The following is a 27,063-nucleotide window of genomic DNA, read 5'->3' as shown; positions in this document are numbered from 1 at the left end:
ATGCCAATGGCCTTGGCAGGCTCGCCGCAGTGTAAGCATCCAGCGGCCAGCCCTGTCCACGACACAACATCTTTGCAGCGGATCTCGGCGAATGCCATGACGCCATCTGCTAGGCATTTGCTCTTCATATACATCTCCACCAAGGAGTTCCCCACGCACACATCGTCACAAAAGCCACTCTTCACGAGCTGGGCGTGAACTTGCAGACCGCCCGCCAAGCTCGCGGTCACCGCCAGCCCAGAAAGGATTGTGCTGAACGAGAACCCATCGGCGCCAACGGCTTCCCGGACCATCCTTCGCCACAGGATCCAACCCTGCACGCTCCAATGGCGAGCGAACGCGGCGAGCAGCGTGTTCCACGAGACGATGTCTCGGGCGGAAGCGCCGTCGAACAGCCGCACCGCGTCCTCGAGCTGCAAGTGACGAGCCATGGCAGCGAGAAACGCGTTCGTCAGGAAGACGCTGGAGCCGAAGCCAAGCCGCACCGAGAGCGCATAGAGCTGCCGCGCATGCCCGGTGCCCACGGGTGCCAGCGAGATCGCGCCGAGCGCGCTGGCCAGCGCGAACTCGTTGGGCGGGCACCCGGCGAGGCGCATCCGACGGAACAGCGCGAGCGCATCGCGGGCCCGGTCCCCCTGCGTGAGCCCCGCGATGGCGGCGGACCACGAGACGGCATTGCGGCGAGGCATTTCGTCGAGCACGCGGAGGCCCAGGTGGGGGAGGCGGCATTTGAAGTAGGCGATGAGGAGATGGTTGTGAAGGAAGACGTGGGACGCGAGGAGGCGCGGCTTGAGCAGCGCCGCGTGCAGAGCCGCGGCGAGGCACGGGTCGGCGGTGGCGGCGCTGCGCTGGAGGAGCGCGGCATAGGGGCAGGGAGGGAGGCACTGTTGCTGCTGCTGGGAGGTGGTTGCGGCAGGGAAGGCGCGGGGTTCCACGGAGGCGGCAAGGGGAGGAAGCCGCACGGCAGCTGGTGAGCGCGGGCGCAGCGGCATTGCGGCGACACCATCGGGCATCGGCTACAGTGGTGTCATAAGTTCATTCCACATACGTACTAGCTAGTGAACCTTATTTTTCCAAGAGATTTTTATTTTTTAAAAAAAATTGTTTCATTTTTTTTAAAAAAATAGAAATCCTTTGGAAAAATATTGTTTTCAAACTAGTCCTAAAAAAAGTTTATCCCACGACTTTTGATGAAATCACAAGTTCATTCCACATAAAAAAGTGTATATACGATTTTTTGATCAAATCAACTAATTCTTCGTGTATATACTAATTATTATCTTGATTAGTAAGCTCCATTTGGACATCGATATTAAAGAGCATGGAATTGAATTGTATTCAGTATCAAATCAGTCATGATATTGAAATGAGATATAATTCCAACTCTATTGTTTCGCTATTAATAAGTTAAAGTTTAGAATTATGCGATCTAATTCCCAATACAAAGGGGTGATGCTCTATATTGGGAGAGGTGGTTTCTAGTTGTATTACAATTCCAGAGAATTAGGTCTCTGATTCCAAATCTCAATTCAATGTGCAACCACACTAAAAAATTTGGAAAGTTGATTCTAATTCTATGCTCTGATATCTGCATTCAAACGGGTTATTAAGGAGGAATGGACCAAACCATTTCATTTCACAAACTAAAAAAATAGAGAATAAAAACAACAAAAAAGAGAGAAATAAAGAATGAGAAGATGAACCACCTCATTCCTCTAATCAAACACATAATTCCTCCATAAACCGAACACACAATTCGTGTCCCAAAAGTGGGGTTAATTTGTGCCCCAAAAGCGGGGTTCAGTACAAAGTAATGCACATGGAAAAACCAATATCCTCAGCAATTTCATATAAAAGATTTCGATTTGGTGGATGAATGAGCATTACCTAAGAAAATTGACTTGAATCAAACAAAGCTTAACTAGATTGCCACCATCAACACAGTTCTTTTGTATTAGTACATTATGGTAAAGGTTCCAGAAATAAAAGAAAGGGACATATTGCATGGAGGTTCAGTCCACACAAGCAAAATGGATGGAACCATTGTCTCGATCCAAAAGTGGATCTCTCATCTCTGTTCATCTGGCAACAGCCATCTAAAGATTTAGCTAATGAAGGAACCAAGAATCATCTTACAACATGCAACTAGCCAGCAATCGCTACGTCTACTTTGGGGGCATCGTGTAGTTTCTTCTGTGATTCTTTTATGTACTTCCACCCACGCTTGTTAACCCCGCTGATCCTAGTTGGGGCGTCTGCAGCTTGCACACCTGAAAAATAATCTGATTAGGAGGCATGACTTTTTTATGAATGAACTCATAAAAGATGCCTTTTTTCACTCCAAAACTGTGACTCTGAAAGGCGTCAACAATGAATGACTCGGTATTTGTGCTCCCTGCCTAGACAGTTGCCAGTAACTGGCCCACATACAAGCAAGCAGAATAGGTTTGAGGGGAAATCAGTCAAAACAACATCAATTCAATCATGATTAAGAAACTTCAACAAACAGCTGGGGAAGAAGCAAAACAAATTGTTATATGTAAACACAAATGCATGCATCTGTCCTTCGGATATCCTGAAAGATGTATTAATATCCTTGTATTATTGAAAAAGAAATTACATAAAATTTAATATGTTGTAGGAATAATATCATTCATGCACAGAAGAAATTATAGAACAATTAACTAGGGTGTGTTTGGTATCCCAGAAGGCACCAGCCTTGCATGCCTTCGTATGCATAGAGTTTGGTTTCCTGAAAATAGAGCTGGGCCTGGTTGGACACTCGAAAAAGGCTGCCAGGAGCATGGGCGAAGCCGGCTGGAAATATATCCTGGTGGACAGCTTAAGAAAATAAATAATTTATCAAATACATGTGGTGAATTTGAGTCAGGCACTCAGGCTCAGGCTAGTACCATTTCTAGTTTTTACCCTGTTGCACTGGCACCGGGGAAACATTCCAGGAGCTTGGCTCCCTAGGAATGCAGCTGAGGTCTGTTCCTACAGCCTGGCTGGTACGAGACAGCAGCATGCATGAGCACGTTTAATCCAGCTAACCAAACAAACTCCCTACTCAGCCTTGTCACATACATGCAGTAAACCAAACAGCATGCACCTGAATGCTCTTGACCTGCCCGAATCTAGCCTGGCTAGTGGATGCGACCATGGCTTTTCAGAGAAGTGAACCAATCACGACCCTAAAGATTCAAGACACTTGATTGTCGCACACAAACACGTACATAGCATGTGGACTTACACGCTACAACTAAATCAAAAAAAGTTGTGACTCAAATACTTGTATGCCTTTTGTTAGGCCTTAGAAATTGGAGACAAATATATTACTCAAATGATTAAATCAGGATGAAAACATTAGAATGGCTCGAGAGCAATCCCTAGTCTCACACCTCAATTAGTATTTTTTATGTTGACCCTAACAACTAATTTATCTCTTGCCTCATAAGAGTGAACCCGTTGTCAAGATGCAATAATCTGGATCTGCTTTCTTCTTGAGAGAGTAAATAGCACTGTTCTTAAGGCGTCGCCTAGGCGTCCAGGCGGAGATCCAACGCCTAGCCCTAGGCGCCTTGCCCGCCTACCTCGCCTAGGCGTCCAGGCGGTGGTCCAACGCCTTGTCTCGCCTTACCACTTTAAAAACCATGGTAAATAGTTACTGATATTTAGGGGGCGTTTGGTTACTTGTATGGGTGAGCCTGGCTCGTATCTAGTGAGCCTGGCTCAGACTGGACTGGCTGAGTGCATGCAGTATAGCGTGTTTGGTTGTGTGTATGTGGCCAGTCTGGTTCACAAGAGATGTTGTTTGGTTGCTTGCATGAGTACATGGTGCATGAGTTAAAAAAATTGTTAAATAAATTAAAAAATCTATTAATAGACACTAATTATATGGTAAATTGCTTAATAGATACTAATTACATGTTAATATACACTAATTATATATTAATCTTAATCACGTAATTTTTTTATTTGAAATATATATAGTATGAGTGGTCTAGTTTCGTTCGCAAAAATGTCAGGAACGCGGATATGAAATCGGTCCGGTGATTAAATCTTTTAATTAGACGATATAATGAAAAAACCAATTAAAAACGTGTCTCGATATGCGTGCACGAGTAAAGAGCTGGCTGAGCGGAGCCTGGCCGCGCGCGTGCGGCCGCGCGATGCGTTTCTGCCGGGCCTGGCTCGCGGCGCTTTAAGTTCCGTGCTAGCCTGTCTCGTGCGATACAACGAACCAAACAAACACTACTTTTTGCATGTGTAGATGCAGCTGCACCACCGGAGAAGGCAACCAAACGCCCCCTTAGCCAACCATCCAACTCTTCAATTCTGGCACTCAGTAATTTTATATGTGTAAAACTATATAAACTCTTTTTTGACACATTACTTGAAAAATCCATCGCAGCTTTCCATTCACTGCACATGTATTGTACTTGAAATATATGCCATGCACCATAGTCAGGCATTGTAATACAATGTAGAATATTTAAGATTTAATAACCAAAGTCAATCCTAGGCAGGGCGATTCCAGGGAGGGGCAGAGGGGGGCAACGTCCCCCCTAATCCTCCGCAAATTTCATAGGAGCTACTACTTTTTTAGCTAATCACCATGTAAATAATATAAAATACCTCTTAACAGCCCCCCTCAATCTGATTTACCCCCCCTCAAACTCAAATTCTGGCTTCGCCCCTGATCCTAGGTTGTTCAGTTGAGCTGGTTTCATATGGTTAATCTATATGAAACCACTATGCGTGCGTGGGTGCGTGTGTGTAGGGGGGGTGCGTTAGCCTATTAGGACAAATGTATAGACCTACGACTGCTACCAACGAAAAAAGGACTTCACTGAATTCTTAGAAGGCACCAGTTATGAACTCAGTAATGCATCATATCATATCTAAATAATTATATCGGTATCAACAATAAATGAAACGTGAATTGAGAGATGTATTTGATTGTGGCTGTATTTGTTGTTATACCACCATTAACCATGTGTATGGATGAACAATATATGATTTAGGGATTGATTGCTCAAAAGTTTTATTGTCATTCCTCTATTGTGTAGGCACATGTGTCATGTCTACTAGTAAGGAACAGAGGATGCAGAGAAGAAGTAAATACTAACCTGCCTTGTACCGAAACCCCCATGCCTTTCCATGCCGACCATCCTGCATTGCAAATATCACGACAAATCAATTGGAATGAAATACATACAAAAAAACAATGGAAGTGTGCAGGGGGAGGGCTTGGGGACTGGATCACCTTGTACAGGTTGATCTTGGTGATCTGGTAGGAGACATCGCGCCAGGTCGTCTTGGCGACCTTGTATCCGACGCCCCACCCTGGCAGGAACTGCACCACGTCGAACAGATTTTTCTTCTTCCTCTTCTTTGCCTCCTTCGCCGTCGCCTCGGCCACCGCTGCACCCTCCGCTGCTGGTGTGGCAGTTGTACTCAGGGCTCTCTGTGCTGGTGGCACTGTAAACCCTATGGAGCGCCGAAGCAAGCACATCACACGCTGTGCCATGATCAACAGGAAACCTGTGCAGCACATATAAGGATATGGTTGTCAGTAACTCAGTAAACGTCGATACAACATTTTTTTCCAAAAAAATTAAAATAAAAAGATGCGCGGATATATTTTCTTAATAAATAAATTAATACCAATCCACATTAAAATTCCTTTGTTCGTTTTACAACAAAACCACGTGGATTGAGGTGTATTGGAGTGGATTGAGTAGGATTTTGACTACTAGTGGATTGATTCCCCCTTAATCCCCTTGTATTAACATGACCTTAGTAGAAATAGAGGGGGTCTGGAGAATTGAGGTATACAAGGAGTTATTTGAGATTGTAACAATCTCGTCGCGCGGCTTCACCAGTTTATTACTCCGCAGTTATACTTCGCCAATTTGGTATTATGGAGCTCAAAGTCACGCCAGATTGGAACAATTAATCTCCCGTGCTTCATTAACGTCTGTTTTGTTGCTCTTGATACAGGTTGTGTACCTTTCGTACTAATCTACCCCTGGCCAGAGTACTCCCCAGAGCGCGCGCCGCCGTCTCTTAGCCGCTGCAACCGTGACGAGCAGGAGATCACCCTCGAGAGCGGTAAGCCAAGACGCAAGCAGTCTGCTAGGAGCTGCCTGCCTGCTGCCGGCCATGGGGAGGAGGCGCGCGCGAGGAAGATGAGCAGAGCAGGGGCGCGGCACCAGGGAGATCCAGCCGGCGAGCTGGAGCAAGGTTCAAGGCGCGGCGAGCAGAGCAGAACAGAGGGCAGGGCGCGGCTGGGGAAGAAGACGCGCTGGGGAAGAGAGCGGCGATGGGAAGCGGGCGCGGGAGGAGCAGAGGCCGAGGAGGGAGCCCCGCGCGCTGAGGACCACGGCTGGAAGCAGGAGCTCGGCTGGGAGATACGCGCGGCCAGCCCCGCGCGCTGAGGCACCAGGCAGGCGGCGGCAATGCTGCCGGGCTCGCCGGTGAAGCGCCTGTTGCGGCGGGCGGCCAAGGGGCGGCGGGAGAAGGCCGAGATGGCGGAGCTGGCCGCGGCGGCCGCCACGCTGCTGCTGCTCCGCGCCGCCTCGCTCCGCTGCTCGGCCGACCCCAGGGCTGCGACGCCGTTCTCGTGGCAGGGGGTCACGTGCTCGCCGCAGAGCCGGGTGGTGTCTCTCTCGCTGCCCGACACCTTCCTCAACCTGTCCTCGCTGTCGCCGTCGCTCGCCACGCTCTCCTCGCTGCAGCTGCTCAACCTCTCCGCCTGCAACGTCTCCGGTGCCATCCCGCCCTCGTACGCGTCGCTCTCCGCGCTGCGGGTCCTCGACCTCTCCTCCAACGCGCTCACCGGCGACATCCCCGACGGGCTCGGCGCGCTCTCGGGGCTCTAGTTCCTGCTCCTCAACTCCAACCGTCTCACCGGCGGCATCCCGCGCTCGCTCGCCAACCTCTCCGCGCTCCAGGTGCTCTGCGTCCAGGACAACCTCCTCAACGGCACCATACCGGCCTCGCTGCGCGCGCTCGCCGCGCTCCAGCAGTTCCGCGTCGGCGGCAACCCGGCGCTGTCGGGCCCCATCCCGGCCTCTCTCGACGCGCTCTCCAACCTCACCCTCTTCGGCGCCGCGGTCACCGCGCTCTCCGGTTACAGCATCGTCGTGGACAAAATTGACTTTTACCGTAGCTTACAGAAGGTTACAGAGGACGGAAGATTAATAGTCCCAATCTGGCGTGCTTTTGAGCTGCATAATACCAAACTAGCGAAGTACAGCTGCGGAGTAATAAACTGGTGAAGCCGCGCGACGAGATTGTTACAATCTCAAATAACTCGGTATACAAGTAAACACCAACCACCTACTCCTTAAGACATGGGTGCAATAATGTATACTGCAACTGTAAGCGGATGAGATCCTTAGCTAGGGTTTGGGTGCTCGGTTTCACACGGCATGAACAGAAGATAAGGGGTGGGCGTACCTGGTGATGCTCGTCGCCGGCGAAGGTACCGAAGGTAGAGATTTGGGCACCTGGCGTATGGAGGCTGCCAATCGTCGCCGACCCCCACAGAGACAGACGGGAGTGCACGCGACGAGCACGGCAGAAACGAGGGAGTGTGCCGGGTGCACGCGAGAGAGCACGCCGCCGCCGGGGGGACTGGAGAACAGGCCACTAAGAAAATGGATGTTTAATTTCCCTTTTAGTTTGGGCGAAAACTAACACACAGCGGCACAGCCACATATCTGAGCCAGAACAAGGAAAACTGGGCCGAGACATATGGTATATGGATCCAAGTCCAACCCAACTCGTGGTGTCTCTGTTCCTTCCGCAGTTCTGCTTGCTCCCCAGTCCCCACGGCACACGCCGACCAGGACCCGGTTCAGCCTCTCACTTGAGTTGTGACTTGTATAGCATCACCGCCGCCGTCCACCTCGCGCGCTCCACAGTCCACTCTGTTAAGTAATCCTAGTTAGGGTTATGCGGGCAAATACCGGTTTCGCCCTTGAAGTATCTCACATCTCTATATAAGTAACATGTATAACCCCTCATAATACAGAAATCAGAAAGAGGCCAGAGGCCCAACCCTATATCTTGTGTCTCGTGTGTTTCTCTGTCGTGCTTCTGGGAAGGGAGACGGGTCCTCTATAACTTCTCGCGCCTCTACTGCTGACGGGAGGGAAGGGAGCGGATCTGGTGATCCGTAGTGGCGTAGTTCTCAACACGTTATCAGCACACTCTACCTCGATGTTGCTGCGGGATCAGATCTGCATCAACTCTTCGTCAAGTCGGCAGGTCTCTTGGCCTTGTCGAACTGTCCTACGCGACAGGCTTCGTTCTCGTTTGTCAAACCAGGAATCACGGTATGAAATCTTGAGTGGATCTGCAATTTACTGTTCATCGTGTATATCACCTACGAGCCCGTGTGTATGCTGTTGGTCCGAGCAGAGCACCATTCGGTGGTCGACTGGTCTCGGTTCATGCGTCGAGATGCCGCGCTGCAGTTCACGAGAAGGCCTGGAGCCACACCACTGCCTTGCGAAAATCAAGGGCCTGGAGCCGTGCATGCCGACACCTCCTCCAGGATAGCGGATCGTGATTGCCTTGTGGGCTTTGACGTTTTCCTTGCATGGTTGTTCACGTTTTCTGGAACCGCATGCACCTGCTGGATAAGGTGTGGCCCTCACGGTGCTTCTCTCGCGCGGTTATATTTGCCATGACACAGTGCAATGCATGTATCGCATGCAGTTACTGGCGGTCAGCATTCTGGCATGCATTCGTCGCATATTCTTGGTTCCTTGTTAATGGTTGATTATCCACTTTTTTGGTTGGAGTGCATGCTCATCTTGAAAGTTCCCTTTGCCCGGGAACAGGATCTGGATGTCGCCTAGAGGGGGTGAATAGGCGAATAAAAAATTATCACTTTAAAACTTTAGTTCTTACTCTACTCAAAGACCAGATCGCAGTGGAATGAAAGATCCTTCGAGTAGGTTGCAGCGGAATAGAAGATCCTGTCTCAAAATGCCCTGCACTTCAAATATAACTTGTACCACAGATAAGTGTTGAAGTGCAGATATAAAAAGTGAGTAAGACAGAGAGTCAGCACACAATACAGAGCGAAGCACACAGACGCAGGAATTTATCCCGAGGTTCGGCCAAGCCTGAAATGCTTGCCTAGTCCTCGTTGGAGTTAGCCACACCTGGGCTTGGAGTCTATTTCAACTCCTTCCTCCGTTTGCTCAGATCTGTCAGTATGACAGATAGAGCCTTCCACTATGTTGAGTTGGGTTACAACAAAGTTGCGGCTGCTTACAATTTTCTTGACAGCACTCCGGCGGAGTAACAATGCGCTCAAGACTTTGCTCTAGCTCTTTGCAGCACCTCTCCACTCTCTAAAGGCTTATAACTTTGCCTTCACACAAACTAGAGAGATTTACACAAGAGGGAGAGAGAGAATCGATCCGAGTGATGTATACAATTGTTGGCTGCACTTGTGTTCTTGTTTGAGGCGCCTAGGGGGGTCCCTTTTATAGCCCCAAAGGGCCTAGGAGCCGTTGGAGCTTCATTTGGAAGCTCCTAGCCTTCCCTGGTTGCGGGTGCACCGGACTGTCCGGTGGCGCACCGGACAGTGAACAGTAACAGATCTGATTGGCAGTTTCCTTCTCTGGAACAGCTATCCGTTGGTGCACCGGACAGGTTACTATTCACTGTCCTGTGCACCGGACAGGTCACTATTCACTGTCATGTGCACCGGACACAGCTACTATTCACTGTCCTGTGCACCAGACGCAGCTACTATTCACTGTCCTGTGCACCGGACACAGTTACTATTCACTGTCCTGTGCACCGGACATGTCACTATTCACTGTTCTGTGCACCGGACAGAGTTACTATTTACTGTCCTGTGCACCGGACAGCTACTATTCACTGTCCTGTGCACCAGCCAACAGCGCACTAAGTGTTTTTTCCTCCGTTCTTTCTCCGTTTGACTTCAACTTTTGGGAGGATTTTCCTGAGACTTAAACAAACACATTTAGAGTATAATCCAATTGATTTAGTCCTAGAAACTTACATCTTTCTTGTTCTTCTCCTAGCTTTTCTGTTTCTCCTCCGGCAGAGCTCAGAATGGTACTTTCTCTACAGAAAGAGTTAGAGAGCAAACCAAAGCACCAAACTTGTAGTAAGAGGTGTATGCAAAATGGTTGAACACTCAAACCTTACATACTTAACCTTTTTCATCGTTTTACCCAATTTGGCTTGTTTGAGGTCGATGTTGGACTCTAAACCATCAAGTCAACTTGACTTGATCTAGATTGACATATCTGAGCCCCAACCCCCGTTCACTTCTCGAGCTTGATCTTGAGCCTTATGACTTACACCACATAATTGTAGATGTTACCTCATTGGTTGTAAGTCATGTCCTTATGTAGTGATCCTTGATGCACCATAACTCTTCTTAACTCGATCAACCTTGACTTTGCAAGTCTTCTTCTTCACCCCTGGCTTTGGGTTCCTGGTCTCCTTGACCTTTGAAAGTTGCCTAGAGGGGGGGGTGAATAGGCGAAACCTGAAAATTAAAACTTTATCCCCCAACTAGATCCCTTGATCAGTGGTTAGAACAAGATATACAAATATCGGAGAATAGAAACTAAGTTCTTGCTTGAAAAGAGTATTGCTAAATAATGCGGAAGTGACAAATCAATACAACTAGTAAGTTATAGAATAACAAAGCAAGAAGCCTTAGATGAGAAGAGCACTAAGCCAAGTTCATTCTTGCGAAATGTTACTTCACTAAATGAAATTAAACTTGAAGCAACACCAAATGATATTAGCGAATAATGGTGCAAGAAAAACTTAGAGCAAGGGAAAATAAACAAATCACAAGCAATAAACACAATGGACACGGGTGATTTGTTTTACCGAGGTTCGGCCCTCGAAGGCCTAGTCCCCGTTGAGGAGTCCACTTAAGGACGGGTCTTTTTCAACCCTTTCCCTCTCTCCCCCGATCACACAAGGATCGGCGAGCTCTTCTTCTTCTCAAGGATCACTCTCGATCCCACAAGGACCACCACAATCTTTGGTGTCTCTTGCTAGCTTTTACAAGCCTCCAACACTTTGGAGGAAGTTTGAATGGGAGTCAAAACTCCACGCGCAAATGAACACAAAGATGTAGCTTACACTATCTCTCAATGAATCTCACAAGGCGCTAGGGCTAAACTCAATTGAGTAGCTCACAATTGCTTGCTCTCTCTTTTGTGGCACTTGTGTTGGTTGTAATGGGCTAAATCTTGTGTATAGGATGGATCAATGAATATATGTGGTTGGGAGGGCTTGAGTATGTCAACTAGATGACTTGGAATGTTGCTTGGACTCCCATACATTGAAGTGGCCGGTTGGGGTGGTATTTATAGCCACCATCCAAAAACTAGCCGTTGATGAAGTCTGCTGGCGATGGGCGCACCGGACAGTCCGGTGCACACCGGACATGTCCGGTGTGCCAGCCACGTCATCCTATCCGTTGAGATTGGAGCTGGTCGACCGTTGGAGGCTTTGTCCTCATGTGGCACCGGACAGTCCGGTGCAGCACCGGACAGTCCGGTGCCCCTCTGACTTCTGCTCTGACACTCTGAATTCAACTGTACACTTTACAGAGTCGACCGTTGCGCGCAGATGACCGTTGCTCCGCTGGCACACCGGACAGTCCGGTGTACACCGGACAGTCCGGTGAATTTTAGCGGAGCAGTCTTCGTGAAATCCCGAGGCTGCCGAGTTCCTGAGGCCGCGTTCCGTTGGAGCACCGGACACTGTCCGGTGTACACCGGATAGTCCGGTGAATTATAGCGCCCCGGCCCTGGACTTTCCCGAAGGTGGCGAGTTTGAGTCTGCGTCCCCTGGTGCACCGGACAGGTACTGTTCACTGTCCGGTGGCACACCGGACAGTCCGGTGCGCCAGACCAGGGATGCCTTCGGTTGCCCCTTTGCTCCTTTATTGAATCCAAAACTTGGTCTTTTTATTGGCTGAGTGTGAACCTTTTACACCTGTATAATCTATACACTTTGGCAAACTAGTTAGTCCAAAGATTTGTGTTGGGCAATTCAACCACCAAAATTATTTAGGAACTAGGTGTAAGCCTAATTCCCTTTCAATCTCCCCCTTTTTGGTGATTGATGCCAACACAAACCAAAGCAAATATAGAAGTGCATAATTGAACTAGTTTGCATAATGTAAGTGTAAAGGTTGCTTGGAATTGAGCCAATATAACTACTTACAAGATATGCATGGAATGTTTCTTTCTTATTTAGTATTTTGGACCACGTTCGCACCACGAGTTTTGTTTTTGCAAATTCTTTTTGTAAATCAATTTCAAAGATCTTTTGCAAATAGTCAAAGATCTTTTTCAAGATTTGAAATTTTCTCCCCCTGTTTCAAATGCTTTTCTTTTGACTTAACAAAACTCCCCCTAAAAGAGATCCACCTCTTAGTGTTCAAGAGGGTTTTGATATACCATTTTTGAAATACTACTTTCTCCCCCTTTTTGAACACAATAGGATACCAAATGATAAATACTTTTGGAAAGCACTAAGTTTTTGAATTTGGTGGTGGTGGTGTGGTCCTTTTGCTTTGGGCTCATTTCTCCCCCTTGTTGGCATGAATCGCCAAAAACGGAATCATTAGAGCCCTTGAAGTGCTATCTTCCCCTTTGGGCATAAATAAATGAGTTAAGATTATACCAAAGGCGAAATCCGGTCTTTTAGCTTTGGGCTCTTACTCTCTTCCAGAGACGAAGTCCTTTTCTTTGATGCTCATTTCTCCCCCAAAGAATAGAGAGTTGCTTGGAGTGATGGCGAAGTATGATATACGGAGTGGAAGCCTTTGTTTTCGCCGAAGACTCCATTTCCCTTTCAATCTACGACTTAGCATAGTAATATACTTGGAAACATATTAGTCGTAGTCATGGTACGGGAATAATAGGATATATGCATTTGTACCAAAATGAAAGAGATATGATCAAGAGATATGTCAATTAAGCATGATCATAGTTCTATATAATATAGATTTCTCCCCCTAAGTATGTGCATGGAGAGGAACACATATTATGGCTTTAAATGCCAATTGCACATGATTAGGTTAATGAGAACAAGTCTATATCATAGAGAAAGTGAAGTGCATTGTGTCATAGTATATGTGTGATGCTCAAGACAGTTTATGCACTTATGAAAGCATGTTGCAAACATTTTAAGCATTTTCCTTTAAAGATTTCAAAGAGACTTAAGGATCATCCACCTTTGGAACAAAGGTAGCTTATCCTCGTTACAAGGTTAAGCTTTAAGCTCTTTGACAATAGAACCACTTCATCTAGTTTTCGCAAAGATGCAATAATGCATGAGTGAAATTTTAAGAGGTTAAACTAGGTATGAAGCAGGGATAAATGCAAAGGTCATGCTTTCTCTTCCTTTTATACAAGATATGCAAAGAGTGTATATAAGAGGAAGATTTAGGTACAAGTTTAAATGAAAGGAAGTGGTTTTACCCTTTTGTACCTTCTCATAGAGACGCTCTCTTCATTGTGCTTTGTCCTTAGTCTTAGTTGCTTAAGACCTATACTCAATGACAATATATGGAAATGCTTTGCACAAGAGAGAGTTCTACAACTAGTGATCTTTTTCAAGTTAGTGTTAGCATATATCAAATGGATCACAAGTTGTATAAATGAATCATGAATTCTCCTATTTCCTTAGTGCATATTAAGATAGATGTCAGTTAAAATTACAATTGAAATCAAATTCACATTACATGAGGCACTAAGAAGCATAAGTGATAATTGAAGTTGTTCAATGATCAACCAATATGCGATCAAGAAAACAACAAAGGCATTAAATTTTCAATCAAGCTTAAAAGTAGGAGAATCCAATAAGCATGCTACTTTAGAAATGAAAGCAACAATCCTTGATAAAAGCGACATTACTTGAACAAGTTGGATTGATGTGTAGTAGCATACTATATGAGAAACATTATTCTCATGCAAGAGACTATATGAAATTACTAAGATAAAGCAATAGTCTCAACATAATCAAAATATAATAATGGACTCCCCCTAAAGATATGCATCAAGTAATTTAAAGAAATGATTTCGATGCATTCATTTTTAAGGACATAAAGGGGGAAGCATTATACATTTTGATCAAGGCTCATAAATTTTGCAACAAATAACTTAAGCCTGGTAACCTCATAATGAAAGAGGATTTAGAATGCTTACAACCACACCATTGATTGTTGTCCTTGATGTTCTTTCCTTTTCATTTGAGTGTCCTCCCTTTATATTTGTTTCTTTTTCCTTCCAAACTTATTGAAAATACTCAAGAGACATGTTAATAGCGCAAGGGAGTATATGGTGAAGGATGATTACTTTAGATAATTAGCATACAAAATTCATCATCCATAAGTCACACAGACATGAAGTAAAATCTTTAACATTAGTGCATTTCATTTGAGAAAAATGAGTGAGCACCTTTTAAGCATTTTAATAATCATTGGAGATTTTACTTTATCATATTGAAGTTAGTTAATTATCACTTGGAAGCAAATCAATATGATAACATATATATAAATATCGCAAAGGCATTAAATAGATTCTAATGGACATGACTATTAAGAAAATGATATTTGAATGCACACTTAGTTAATTTCGGTCCAATAAAGAATCTATTCCTCTCAAGGGTAGAATATGATAATTTAGATTAAACACCCATTGAGACGGGAACCAAACTTAAGAAGATGAGTTCCCATACCTTTGCTTTTACCTTTCTTCCTTTGGGTGAAGCTCAACCCATGAGGCTTGTGTACTTTCTCTCTTGTAGATTTTCATAATTGAACTTAAGAGAAATGTTAGTAGCAACACAAGCACTAGTTTCCATTTTTTTGTAATTATTTTGGTAAGGAATGAGAAGTTAGATTAACAAAACATGGAAACTCCATAGCATGAACTAGATTATCCATAGATGATGTTATGCTCAATTTTAACTCATAAAACAAGCATAAATAATCCTTTGAGATTATAGGAATAAATCTAAATCATGATTTGGAAAGCGATAAATGTGAAAGAATCATATCCAATTAAGCAATAAGATATACAACATAAACTATTGGATTGATTTTCCTTGTCATGATGGATTACGCATTTCCATATAGAGAAACTTATTCTCTACAAGTGAGACTACTTAAATTACTTAGATAAAAACATTAGTCTCACTTTTCTAGCTATAGAGAGAATTTTTCCTTTTATAAGTGTCCTAAGTATTTGAATTTCTTACATGACACCTTATTCTTTTAAGAACATGAAATATCTCTCTATATCTAGAACATGGCAATAATAGAATAATTAATGTAGAAACATGCCATGTGAACTTGCAACAATTTAAAACATGTAGATTGTCATAATATAGAATTGATAAATACACAATCTACCACATGAGAGGAATTTCTTTAAAGAATGGTAACATAATTTTAACATATGCTTAAATGCTTTCTATTTCTATGTGACTATACAAGGCACATGACAAATTAAGATAATTGCACTTAAGAATATAAATGTTACCATCCCTTGACTTTCCTCCATGTTGTAGGCTTTGATGATGATTCTTTATTTCCTACAACATTAATATCTTCCCGAGATGATATGAGTTTTGAATACGATTGAAGTGACCTTGGGTCAATCTTGAATATGTAGATCATTTGAAGATTGATAGCTTGGGTTGATAAGAATTGAATTAACTCCCTCAAGTACCCCAAAGATTCATACCATCTCCTTCTCCTACAAATCTTGTCACGCACATTTTGGTACCCATCGCTTGATGGGTCCATTAAGGTTAGTAAACAAAGATCTAGGAACCCAAAAGTCCTTTGTGTTAGCACTAGGTAAACTCATTACCTTTCTAGCACAAGTTGCAATTTTGGGTTGCCTAGTTACATGAGAATCAATTGACAAGTTAGGAGTGAAATTGTTACCAATGGGACAATCCTTGCATTGATGTCCCTTCTTACGGCATGTGTAGCAAAGGCGTTTTCCAAGATTTGACGTTTTCTTCTTTCCTTGTTGATTGCCTGCTACATGGTTAGTAAAAACTTTCTTTTCTAACCCTATGCCTTTTTGTTTTAAATGGGGACAAGATCTAAGCAAATGTCCCTTCTTGGAGCATTTAAAACAAAGTCTATCATCCTTGTTAATAATCAAGCCATTTTTAATGTAGGGACACGACCTAATCAAGTGCCCCTCTTCAAAGTATTCACTACACCTCTTAATGTGAAGTGTGACTTGATCATTACCTTGGATATTACCTTTTGAGGAGGCGTGGTTGAGGCTTTTGGAGAAGGTGTTGAATTTCATATTTTGTTCCCTCCTTATTGCAATCCTCAAATCCTTGACATTTTCTTCAAGGGATGTAGTGCATGCCACGGTTGTTCCCGTCTCAAGCTTCTTCACCATGTGATCACGGTTATCTTGAGAAGGTTGGGCAATGCATTTCCCTTTTAGTTATGTCAAGCTCTTCTTTAGCCTCTCATTTTCTTCTTTGAGCTTTTGATATGAGTCATCATTTGTTCCTGCAAATTCTAGCTCAAAGGAAGATTTGCTTGTCGACGAACAACAAGCATTAGCACATGGTAATATAGTATCAATTTGAATACATGTGCAAGAGTGAGGTTGTTGGGATTTTAAATTTTCTATCACAACCTCATGAGCAATGTTTAATATGATATGATCATCTCTAAGATTTTCATGAGAGCATAGGAGCATATCATATTTTTCTTGAAAAGCTAGATTTTCAATTTTTAGCTTTTCTACTTGGTCCTTTAGCAAGGTATTCTTATTTACTAATTGAGCGATACAATGTAACGCGTTATTTTGCTCAATTGAAATAGTTTCATACCTTTGGACCAAATCAACATGAGAGCACTTTAGCTCCTCATGTTCTTTAGTCAACTCGTCAAAGTGTTGCATCTTTATGGAGAGAATATCTTCTAGCCTTTGACGAGCTTCGCTTTGCTCTCTCGCTCTCTCTAGAAGTTTGAGCATGACCGCCTTATCTTCTTGGCTTAGGCGAGCGTAGAGAAGCACAAAGCTTCTTTCTTCCTCCTCATCCTCATTTGTGCTTCCGCTATCATTTTCATTAGCCACACAACATATGTGGGAATCGAAATGGGAAGACAAACCTTTTGGAGAGGTGGATTCATCGTTTGGTCTCCATCGTTCATTCTCTTCTTCTTCCTTGCAAGGGTTAGTAACACAAATACCAAAGGAAGTAGAGACACAAAATGAACTATCATGTTTGGACTCATCAAATTTGCTTCTAATTCTAGTCCAAATATCATGCGCATCATGGACGGATTCATCATAGTTTGATATGAAGGCATGATAATCTTCTTTGCTAAGAGAATTAGTTAAGATGTCAAAAGCTAGATAGTTTAAGCGATAACATCTTTGATCCTCCTCGGAATTAATTTTTCCATTGAAATTAGAGGGAAAAATACTCTTGTCTATAATTTGTTCTAATCGAGGATCTATGGTTCTAAAAGCATTTATCACACTAGATGACCATGAATCATAGTTAGAACAATCATCAAATAAAATCTCAAGAGTTACCTCCTTCCGAGTTGGGTTCTCCTGGGTCTTCTTGTTCTTTTGGGATCTTCTACGAGCCATCACTTCGAGTTGTTAGACTCAAGATGAAGTGCCTAGCTCTGATACCAATTGAAAGTTGCCTAGAGGGGGGGGGGGGTGAATAGGCGAAACCTAAAAATTAAAACTTTATCCCCCAACTAGATCCCTTGATCAGTGGTTAGAACAAGATATACAAATATCGGAGAATAGAAACTAAGTTCTTGCTTGAAAAGAGTATTGCTAAATAATGCGGAAGTGACAAATCAATACAACTAGTAAGTTATAGAATAACAAAGCAAGAAGCCTTAGATGAGAAGAGCACTAAGCCAAGTTCATTCTTGCGAAATGTTACTTCACTAAATGAAATTAAACTTGAAGCAACACCAAATGATATTAGCGAATAATGGTGCAAGAAAAACTTAGAGCAAGGGAAAATAAACAAATCACAAGCAATAAACACAATGGACACGGGTGATTTGTTTTACCGAGGTTCGGCCCTCGAAGGCCTAGTCCCCGTTGAGGAGTCCACTTAAGGACGGGTCTTTTTCAACCCTTTCCCTCTCTCCCCCGATCACACAAGGATCGGCGAGCTCTTCTTCTTCTCAAGGATCACTCTCGATCCCACAAGGACCACCACAATCTTTGGTGTCTCTTGCTAGCTTTTACAAGCCTCCAACACTTTGGAGGAAGTTTGAATGGGAGTCAAAACTCCACGCGCAAATGAACACAAAGATGTAGCTTACACTATCTCTCAATGAATCTCACAAGGCGCTAGGGCTAAACTCAATTGAGTAGCTCACAATTGCTTGCTCTCTCTTTTGTGACACTTGTGTTGGTTGTAATGGGCTAAATCTTGTGTATAGGATGGATCAATGAATATATGTGGTTGGGAGGGCTTGAGTATGTCAACTAGATGACTTGGAATGTTGCTTGGACTCCCACACATTGAAGTGGCCGGTTGGGGTGGTATTTATAGCCACCATCCAAAAACTAGCCGTTGATGAAGTCTGCTGGCGATGGGCGCACCGGACAGTCCGGTGTGCCAGCCACGTCATCCTATCCGTTGAGATTGGAGCTGGTCGACCGTTGGAGGCTTTGTCCTCATGTGGCACCGGACAGTCCGGTGCAGCACCGGACAGTCCGGTGCCCCTCTGACTTCTGCTCTGACACTCTGAATTCAACTGTACACTTTACAGAGTCGACCGTTGCGCGCAGATGACCGTTGCTCCGCTGGCACACCGGACAGTCCGGTGTACACCGGACAGTCCGGTGAATTTTAGCGGAGCAGTCTTCGTGAAATCCCGAGGCTGCCGAGTTCCTGAGGCCGCGTTCCGTTGGAGCACCGGACACTGTCCGGTGTACACCGGACAGTCCGGTGAATTATAGCGCCCCGGCCCTGGACTTTCCCGAAGGTGGCGAGTTTGAGTCTGCGTCCCCTGGTGCACCGGACAGGTACTGTTCACTGTCCGGTGGCACACCGGACAGTCCGGTGCGCCAGACCAGGGATGCCTTCGGTTGCCCCTTTGCTCCTTTATTGAATCCAAAACTTGGTCTTTTTATTGGCTGAGTGTGAACCTTTTACACCTGTATAATCTATACACTTTGGCAAACTAGTTAGTCCAAAGATTTGTGTTGGGCAATTCAACCACCAAAATTATTTAGGAACTAGGTGTAAGCCTAATTCCCTTTCAACCTTCTCCCGTGCACTCGGTACCTCGAACCTCTTCTTGCCTCCATCCTTGGCTTGATCGATTGTCTCTGAGTTACGCACACCGAGTCTCATTTAAGCAATGTCCATCTTACTTGTGATGTCCATTATCTATAGATAATCCAGTCTTTGGACCATCACACTTGTTCACTTGTGTTGAACCCTGTTAGCTTTGCATTAAGCACCTGTTCAACACTTAGCACACTTGTTAGTCCTTTAATTGGGTTGTCATCCAAACCACCAAAACCCAGAAGAGAGCTTTCACATTTGCATGCCGCTCGAGAGAATAGAATAAAACATGTTAGCGTTTTTATTTAATTAATTATTTTCTGTAGTAAATAATTAGTAGAAAAAATACATGCTTGAATATGGAGAAAATGCCTTCATGCACCTGATCTGCTTATGCTCATGCATTAATTCTATTATTATTTTTCTGCTTTATTTCATACAGTAAATAGCAGAAAATTATTAAAATGTATATGAAGGTTATAATGCGCATACTTAAATCGTTAGACATATTTGTGTCGTGTTGAGCTTTCAGGCTCACGGCAAGCGATTAAATTGTATAGTGGTTACCCGGACATGCCGATCAGACTAAATTATTAATCGGGGAGTTATCGCTAGACATATTTGTGTCTCCGCGCACTTGATCGATCGTGTTAGTGATTTGAGCTCCGTTCTAGTTGTGAACTCTTTGTGTTTCATCTTGAGCTCACAAGTCTTGGCTTGTGTGCGTGTGTGTTCTGCAGATTTGTGTGTGTTGCTCCCAACCTTACTCTTGTGTGTTCATTGTGATCTTTTGTTGTAAGGGCGAGAGACTCCAGCTTGTGGAGATTCCTCGCAAACGGGAAAAAGAGAAAAGCAAGAAAAGTCGTGGTATTGAAGTTGATCATTGGATTACTTGAAAGGGGTTGAGTGCAACTCTCGTCCATTGGGACGCCACAACGTGGAAGTAGGCAAGTGTTACTTGGCTGAACCACGAGACAAAATCGTGTGTCTCTTGTGATTGTTTTCTCTTTGATTGTCTGTGCTCACAAGACCTCGTTTCAAGCCACTTAACCGTTCTAACCTTCATAACCAAAGTTTTGTGTCTATTAGTGTTGAATTTTACAGGATCACCTATTCACCCCCTCTAGGTGCTCTCAACTGTGAGGCATATTTGTACTCTTAATGAATGTCATAAATATTTCTTCCCCAAATACTCCTGGTCTTGCAAATTACAAGGTAGAAAACAACTAAAAGATCTTGTGAAGAAGGTGTGTAGCTGTTTTAGCTTAAGTATGTTCGCTATGTTAGCATGGGTAATCTATATGGCTTACACTGGATGTGCAGATTGTTGCACCGTTTATCAACTATGAAGTATCCAATGGCATATACCCTAGTGTGCAAAGAAGCGACATAACATATCTACCCCCTCCGGTAGGTATGGTACAAATCTATGGTTAAAATAAGATTGTGGTTGTTGAGTCTTAACTGACCGGACCCATGGACTAGCTAACATGTAAACTCTCTCCTCACATGCTCTATAAAGGAGTATAGTAAACCTATTAGCCTAATTGTACGAGGTTTTATACCCTCAAGAGAGGTTGACAGGTGGGGGCATCTCGCCAGCTGGTTGGAGGTGCAACCTCTCAGCAGGGCCGTGGATATCGCCTCCGTGAACATGTTCTTGTCACCGGAGCAGTGAAGTCGTCCGACTCCCCGTTGGGGTTTAGTGTGAGGCATTCGCTTGCTGACGTAGACTCGTCTATGGGTGTGTTCGTTGTAGGCCTTCGCTACCTCGCGACGTTGTCTTCGTCGAACTTGCCAAGGGGACTTCGCCTCTCGTGAGGTCAAGGCCCCCACATCCGCTTCGTTTCCCCTGGCCGATCACCATGCATGCATCGGAAATCTTGTTGATTGATGAGTACGAAGGGTGATCAAGGACTGGTTCCATCTTCGCTCCAATAAGTAGTGTAGTAAAAGTAAAGGGGTGCCATTTTGGAAAGATGGGGGGGACAAGATTCACATGCACGACACTCAAGAACCGGTACAGAGGTGGATTAGAAACCAATAAGCTAGAACTTGTACCAAAAATCAAGTGGTAAGGTGGCTAGGAGGTCATGATGTTGAGTTAGTTAATGAGTTTGTAATTATCTTCACCTTTATATTTTATTAATCGACGAATAGTAGAGATGAATAGTAGAGGACGTAGAGTGTTACAAAAATGTCATGAATCTCTTTAAACTGCATTATATTTATGCTGGTTCTCGATTGTGCTCATCTTCAACCTTTATATTATTCACATGCATTTATGACCGACCACCCCTCTTTTACGCAGGGGTTGGTGAAGTGTCATGTTTAGGTGGTGCTGCTGCTCAGACTACATAAACAGATACTGCTCAGTCTACTGGCCACCCCCCTGGTGATTGATACTGATAGATTTTAATTTATCATTGAGCACTTGTCATGTCCCCATGCAAGCCTACTAATAGCAGCGTCGATCTAGTCGCCATCCGTCCGTCCGGCACACGCCACTGATGTCGCCTGCCCTGTCCATCTCCATCTCGATCTCATCCATTCGCTGCCGCCTGCCGCGTCCGCATCGACCAAGATTGGTTGTTGCTACTACCCGTGTTCTTTTTCAGTTCCCCCCCCCCCCCCCCCCCCCCCCTGTCTACTGGCGCTGCTGCGGCATCTGAATATATATAAATCTTTTTATTACCGCGGGTAGTTAGCGGGCACATGCTATTAGTAGCGATCACGTCATCTGTGAAGTTCGTTACCCGATATGTTTTGCAGACCACGATAGGATCCACACACTAGGTACTTGAGCTTTGAGCAGAGCGGGTAGCGGACACGCCGTGGCTTTGTTTGGCGTCGGATCGATCCACATCCACATCCACTACTTGACCGGCAGCCACTGCGCGTGCGTGCGGGCCGGGGACGGACAGGAATCCGACAGCGCAACTGCGCTAGGTCAGTCCGCTGGTGCGTGTGCAGGGATCCGATTCGCCAATCGTCATCGCCGTGCAGCGTGCAGTGCAGGGATCCGATTCGATCAGCTAGCTTGATCCGGCGGGTCGGAGACGCGGAACAAGACTGGTTCATCAGGGTTTCTTTTTTTTACGGTACTACCTCCGTTTCTCTTTATTTGTCGCCTAATAATTTAAATTTGTGCTCATTAGTTCAAATTTGTGCTAATGGACGACATCTATTAAGGAATGGAGGGAGTACGTGCTATGGGACTGTTTAGAAGCACGGGCAGCCAGTTTTTAAGTTTTATAAATTGAAGTTGTTCAAAACATATCGGTTTATACCTCGGTTTTTTAAAAACCAAGAAACTAGTCTCTACTAACTTAAAAATATATGAAAACTAGATTCTTCAAAATTAGGTTGCTTCTAAACAGGACCTATATACTCCCTCTGGTCTGCAAATCATGGAGGCCCCCCCGCCTAGCGGGTCGGTCGTCCGCCCTTCGCTTTCGCACAGATCTCCTATGCCCCTTGGATCAGTAATATGTTAAATAAATAAATGTCCTAATGATGCAAGCAAAACCCATAAACAAGAAAGAACGAAAGAAAGAAAGCAAAAAGCCTGAGGAAGGATAAACGAACGAGTGACGAGCTCGTCGTGGTGGAAAATCCAGGAGTGGAAAAATTGGCGCATGGTCATGATGAAAGTGTGTGTGTGGTGGTGGTCTCTACAGAGAGAGGAAGAAGAAGGTGGAAAGCTAGAGAAGGGCCAGGGCATGCACGATCGCAGCACCGGCCATGGGAAAGATAAGAGCCCCCGCCACCAGCAGCAGCACTCAAGCTGATGGGGACGCCCATCGCCAGTTCCTACTGTACTTGATTAGGCGCGCTGACAGCTAATTAAATCATAGCCAAGTGGCATCTAGTTTAGGAGAAGCAAGGAATAAAGCAGCTGGCTGGCGAGAGAAGAGAAGAGAAGAGAAGAGAGCATCAATGAAAATGAAAGCTCTGCGCTGCTGGTGATCTGGACTGTACGGAAGGGAACCAGAACCTTGGGGGCAAGCATCAACTTTGCGCCATTGTTTACACGCTAACCACTGGCACTGGGCGGGCGAACAAAGAACGCTTTGTTGGTTTTAACAAATATATGCATGCATGGACAACAAACGCGGAGCCCCCCCTCTGTGTCTTGTACTAATCATCTCAGGCTTTGTACCTCGATATGCAATGCAAGAGGCTGAGGCTCTCTAGCGGACCACCTGATCGATCTCAGATTCTCATCCGCCTCTGGCAGAAGCCAAGCAAGGAACAACTAAAAGCAGCCTCATCAAAGGCGCTTCTCGACCAAGCTCTGCAGACATACTGTTGCCTCTGCGTCGTTACCGCTGGGGATCCCCGTGACTGACTTGGACAGCGGCGGCCGGGATGTGCGTCGGCAGCGCTGATAAACGCATGCACATCCTGCTCTGCTCTGCTCTGCTCTGCGCCTTTGGCTGCCACGCTTTGACCACACCTGACCTGGGCAGATCTGGATCGGGCAGTTGGCTCATCAACCCACATCGATTCGATCCCAAGGAGAGGGAGTTGACCTGCCAGTGCCAGTAGAGTAGGACAGACAGCCAGGTGCAGCCGGATCAGGGAACTGAAGCACTTGCGCGTCGTCGACGTCCTCAGGCAGGTCTGGACATTTCCCAAGGCAACCAACCGCGCCTGCCGACGCTCTCGACCACGGATCGGAGCGCGAGGGAAAAAGGGCTGAGCGGGAGCTGGAATGAATGATTACCCGGGGCCAGCCGCGATCGAGTCAGGATGCCACCAAACCAAAGGTTGCTTGGGGTTGGGGTCGGTCTAGTGGATTCGATGGATATACTCCCTCCGTTTTCTTTTTATTAGTCGCTGAATAGTACAAAATTGCACTATCCAGCGACTAATAAAAAGAAACGGAGGAAGTATATATATATATATATATATATATATATATATATATATATATATATATATATATATATATATATATATATATATATATATATATATATATGGACTGGAATCGCCACTAATGGTCAGTGCTTTAGTTTCTCTGTTAAAAATGACGACGTGAACTTGTAATAATTACTCCAATCTTCCAAAATTTTACTTCATTCACTTACGCTCAATGAATGTATTTGTATATTCATACTATATATGTACTATATAGTATTGCGTCACAAAATCTGCTGCCTCCCTCTCTCCCCTCCCGTCCCGTCCACCCATAAATAGCCGCGCATCCGCTCCACTCCGCTCTCGCTCCATGCCCACCGTCTCCTCCCTCCACTTTATTACCCACGTCGCGACGCCGACACCGTCCCGCGCTCCCTCCCCCTGCCGCACCGCACCCACGCTACGCTCTCCATGTCATACGCCCACGCCTCACGCCACCGCGGCGGGGGCATGCCGCCCACGACGGCGCTCGCGGCGAAGGTGGCACTGGCGTCCGCGGCGCTGGCCGCGTTCGCGTCCCTGGCGCGCCTCGCCGTCCCGCGCCTCGTGGCCGTGGCCGCCGCCGTGCTCCCGCGCGCCTGGGCCGCCGCGCGCCTCTGGCTCGTCCCGCCCTACCTCTTCGTCACCGTGCACCTCATCATCCTCGTCATCTGGAAGCTGTCCGACCACAGGCACTCCCAGCAGCAGGCCGCCGCCGCCCAGCACAAGGACGACCCCTGGCCGCCGGCCGCGGAGCTCCCGTCCACCGCCGCCGCCGCCACGCCGGCCGTCAGAGCCAAGGAGGAGCAGTACGGCCAGCCCCTGCCAGCTGAGTTCTCCTCCCCCTCCCCGGACTCCGGCGGCGGCGGCTCCTGCGTCACCACCGAGTCCGACGAGGACGCCTCCTCGCCTTCCCCGGACGTGCTGTGGCGTAGCCTGGCGCCGGCGCCGCAGGAGCGCGCGGTCGTCCTGGAGCGGGAACCCTCGCTGCCGCCGTCGCAGGCCGTGGACGGCGACGACGACGACGACGACCTGGACGCCACGTGGAACGCCATCATGCAGAAGACGCGCCCGGCGGCTCCGGCTGCTACCCCTCCAGCTCCAGCTCCCGCTCCCGCCGCGCACCATCAGCAACGGCCGCCACCGAGGGCCCGGGACCCGTCGGTCGGCGCCGAGGAGATGAACCGGCGGTTCGACGACTTCATCAAGAAGAACCGCAACTCCTTCGGCAGGCAATAGGCGACCTCCGCTCCGTTACGATCCGGCCACCTCCCCGCCGTACGATGCGTATATACAGTACAAGGAGACATGCATCTTTGGTTTTCCATCTCGGTGTGCCGCCGGAGCTAGCGGAGGGAGGCGGGTCATTCGATTCGCCATGCTTAGGGTTGGAGAATCACTAGTATATACAGAGGAAGAATCCGTTCTTGATCAAGATTAGTCGGCTGCTTGGTTAATTAGCCGTGATGATGAGCTGCTGTCGTGTTCGATCGGAGGTTGGCGTGGCCGCTTTCCGCAAGGAAAGCAAGGAATTGGTCGGCTTCTGCGCTACCAGTCCGGTCCACTTCGTTCACCTTTCCCTTTCGGTGCCACCAACATCTAACTGTACATGCATGCATGCTTGCTTGCTTAGTGCTGACCGCCGCTAATGCGCTGGATATTTCTGGGAGCTAGTGGAAACGAAAGTGTACTCTGAATTTCAAGTTACTGTCAAAAGTAAGATCCTGATCTGACGAAGGTGTGTACTCTGGATTTCAAGTGCCAACAATCTATGTTTTCCAGTCAAAAAGTATTATTACATGACAGTGCAGATGTACTAGGGTTGCATGTCGCCTGGTCGCACGCACTAAATGGCTGAAACGAGCGAGAGATGCCTGCAGTAAAATTCGCCATGAACAAGCGGCCATGCCAAGCCAAGACACAGGCGGATTCGTTTCGATTTGAATCGAGGGGGATTGTAGTTCCAATTCAAACTTGAATAGGAGAGGATTTAATCCAATCCAATCTTCCTTAGTCCACACTGGCCCTAACCGAACAAATCATCAGGAATTATTGCGCAGACTGCGAAGGAAGGTTCTGGATGGATGAATTATTGGAGATGTGGAGAGCAGCTAGATGTCCTTAATGCGCTGAAATGATAGTTCGAGTTGGTGCCCGGCTGTTAGCTTCTCCTTTTCAGCTGTTGCCCTTGCCGGCCTGGCATTTGTTCAACCTTTCCTCTCTGGCTCTCTCTCTCTCTCTCTCTCTCTCTCTTTCTTTCTGCTACAGCCATTTTACTGATGATAACAGTGCTAATTGGTCAATTTCACATATATTTAAATAAATATATACATGGAGCTAATACTGGTGAAGTAGTAGGTGTGCCTGTGATCATGCATGCATAAACTAACTGTTGCTGCCACATGGATCGGAGAGGGAGATCGATCCACACAGGTTGGTTAATGGCCCATGCATGCCACCACACCTTTATTTTTCATGGATTGGTGATTAGATGCCTAGCTCCCTGTTCTATGTTGCTACAGCTTGGTTAGCTAGGGCCGGGTCACTGTTTGTCTGACAGCCAGCAATTCTTGACAGCAAAACTTGGGTGCATGTGCTAGCTACGTACTGCTGGTACGTTAAACACACACACAGAGAGAGAGAGTCGACATCACTTATTCACATGTGCATCATATACATATAAATATGGTACAGTAGTGGCAGTGTCCATGGGCTTGAATTGCATGTGTTGTCCATCTCAACATCAAAAGGGGGTGGCTAGATGCACTTGAGTTTGGAAAGGCTAGCAGCTAGCTACAC

General features: G+C 46.0%; 2 protein-coding genes across 2 annotated transcripts; one reads left to right on the top strand and one right to left on the bottom strand.

The window, feature by feature from the left end:
* Positions 1 to 1,901: 1,901 nt before the first annotated feature.
* LOC103645763 (uncharacterized) lies at positions 1,902 to 7,859 on the bottom strand. Its single transcript, XM_008670469.4, has 4 exons — positions 7,468 to 7,859; positions 5,270 to 5,547; positions 5,133 to 5,175; positions 1,902 to 2,270 (listed from the first exon to the last, which is right to left on the bottom strand). The coding sequence occupies exons 2-4, from the start codon at positions 5,531 to 5,533 to the stop codon at positions 2,146 to 2,148; spliced, it is 432 nt and encodes a 143-aa protein (XP_008668691.1). The 5' UTR covers positions 5,534 to 5,547; positions 7,468 to 7,859; the 3' UTR covers positions 1,902 to 2,145.
* Positions 7,860 to 24,608: 16,749 nt separating this feature from the next.
* LOC100383465 (uncharacterized) lies at positions 24,609 to 25,996 on the top strand. Its single transcript, NM_001176113.1, has one exon. The coding sequence runs from the start codon at positions 24,697 to 24,699 to the stop codon at positions 25,501 to 25,503; it is 807 nt and encodes a 268-aa protein (NP_001169584.1). The 5' UTR covers positions 24,609 to 24,696; the 3' UTR covers positions 25,504 to 25,996.
* Positions 25,997 to 27,063: the final 1,067 nt, after the last annotated feature.

The sequence above is a fragment of the Zea mays genome, chromosome 2 (assembly GCF_902167145.1).
Source record: "Zea mays cultivar B73 chromosome 2, Zm-B73-REFERENCE-NAM-5.0, whole genome shotgun sequence".
In the NCBI taxonomy this organism is placed as follows: Eukaryota; Viridiplantae; Streptophyta; class Magnoliopsida; order Poales; family Poaceae; genus Zea; species Zea mays.
Note: the sequence above shows the minus strand (reverse complement) of the source record. Positions and strands in the feature narration are given on the sequence as shown.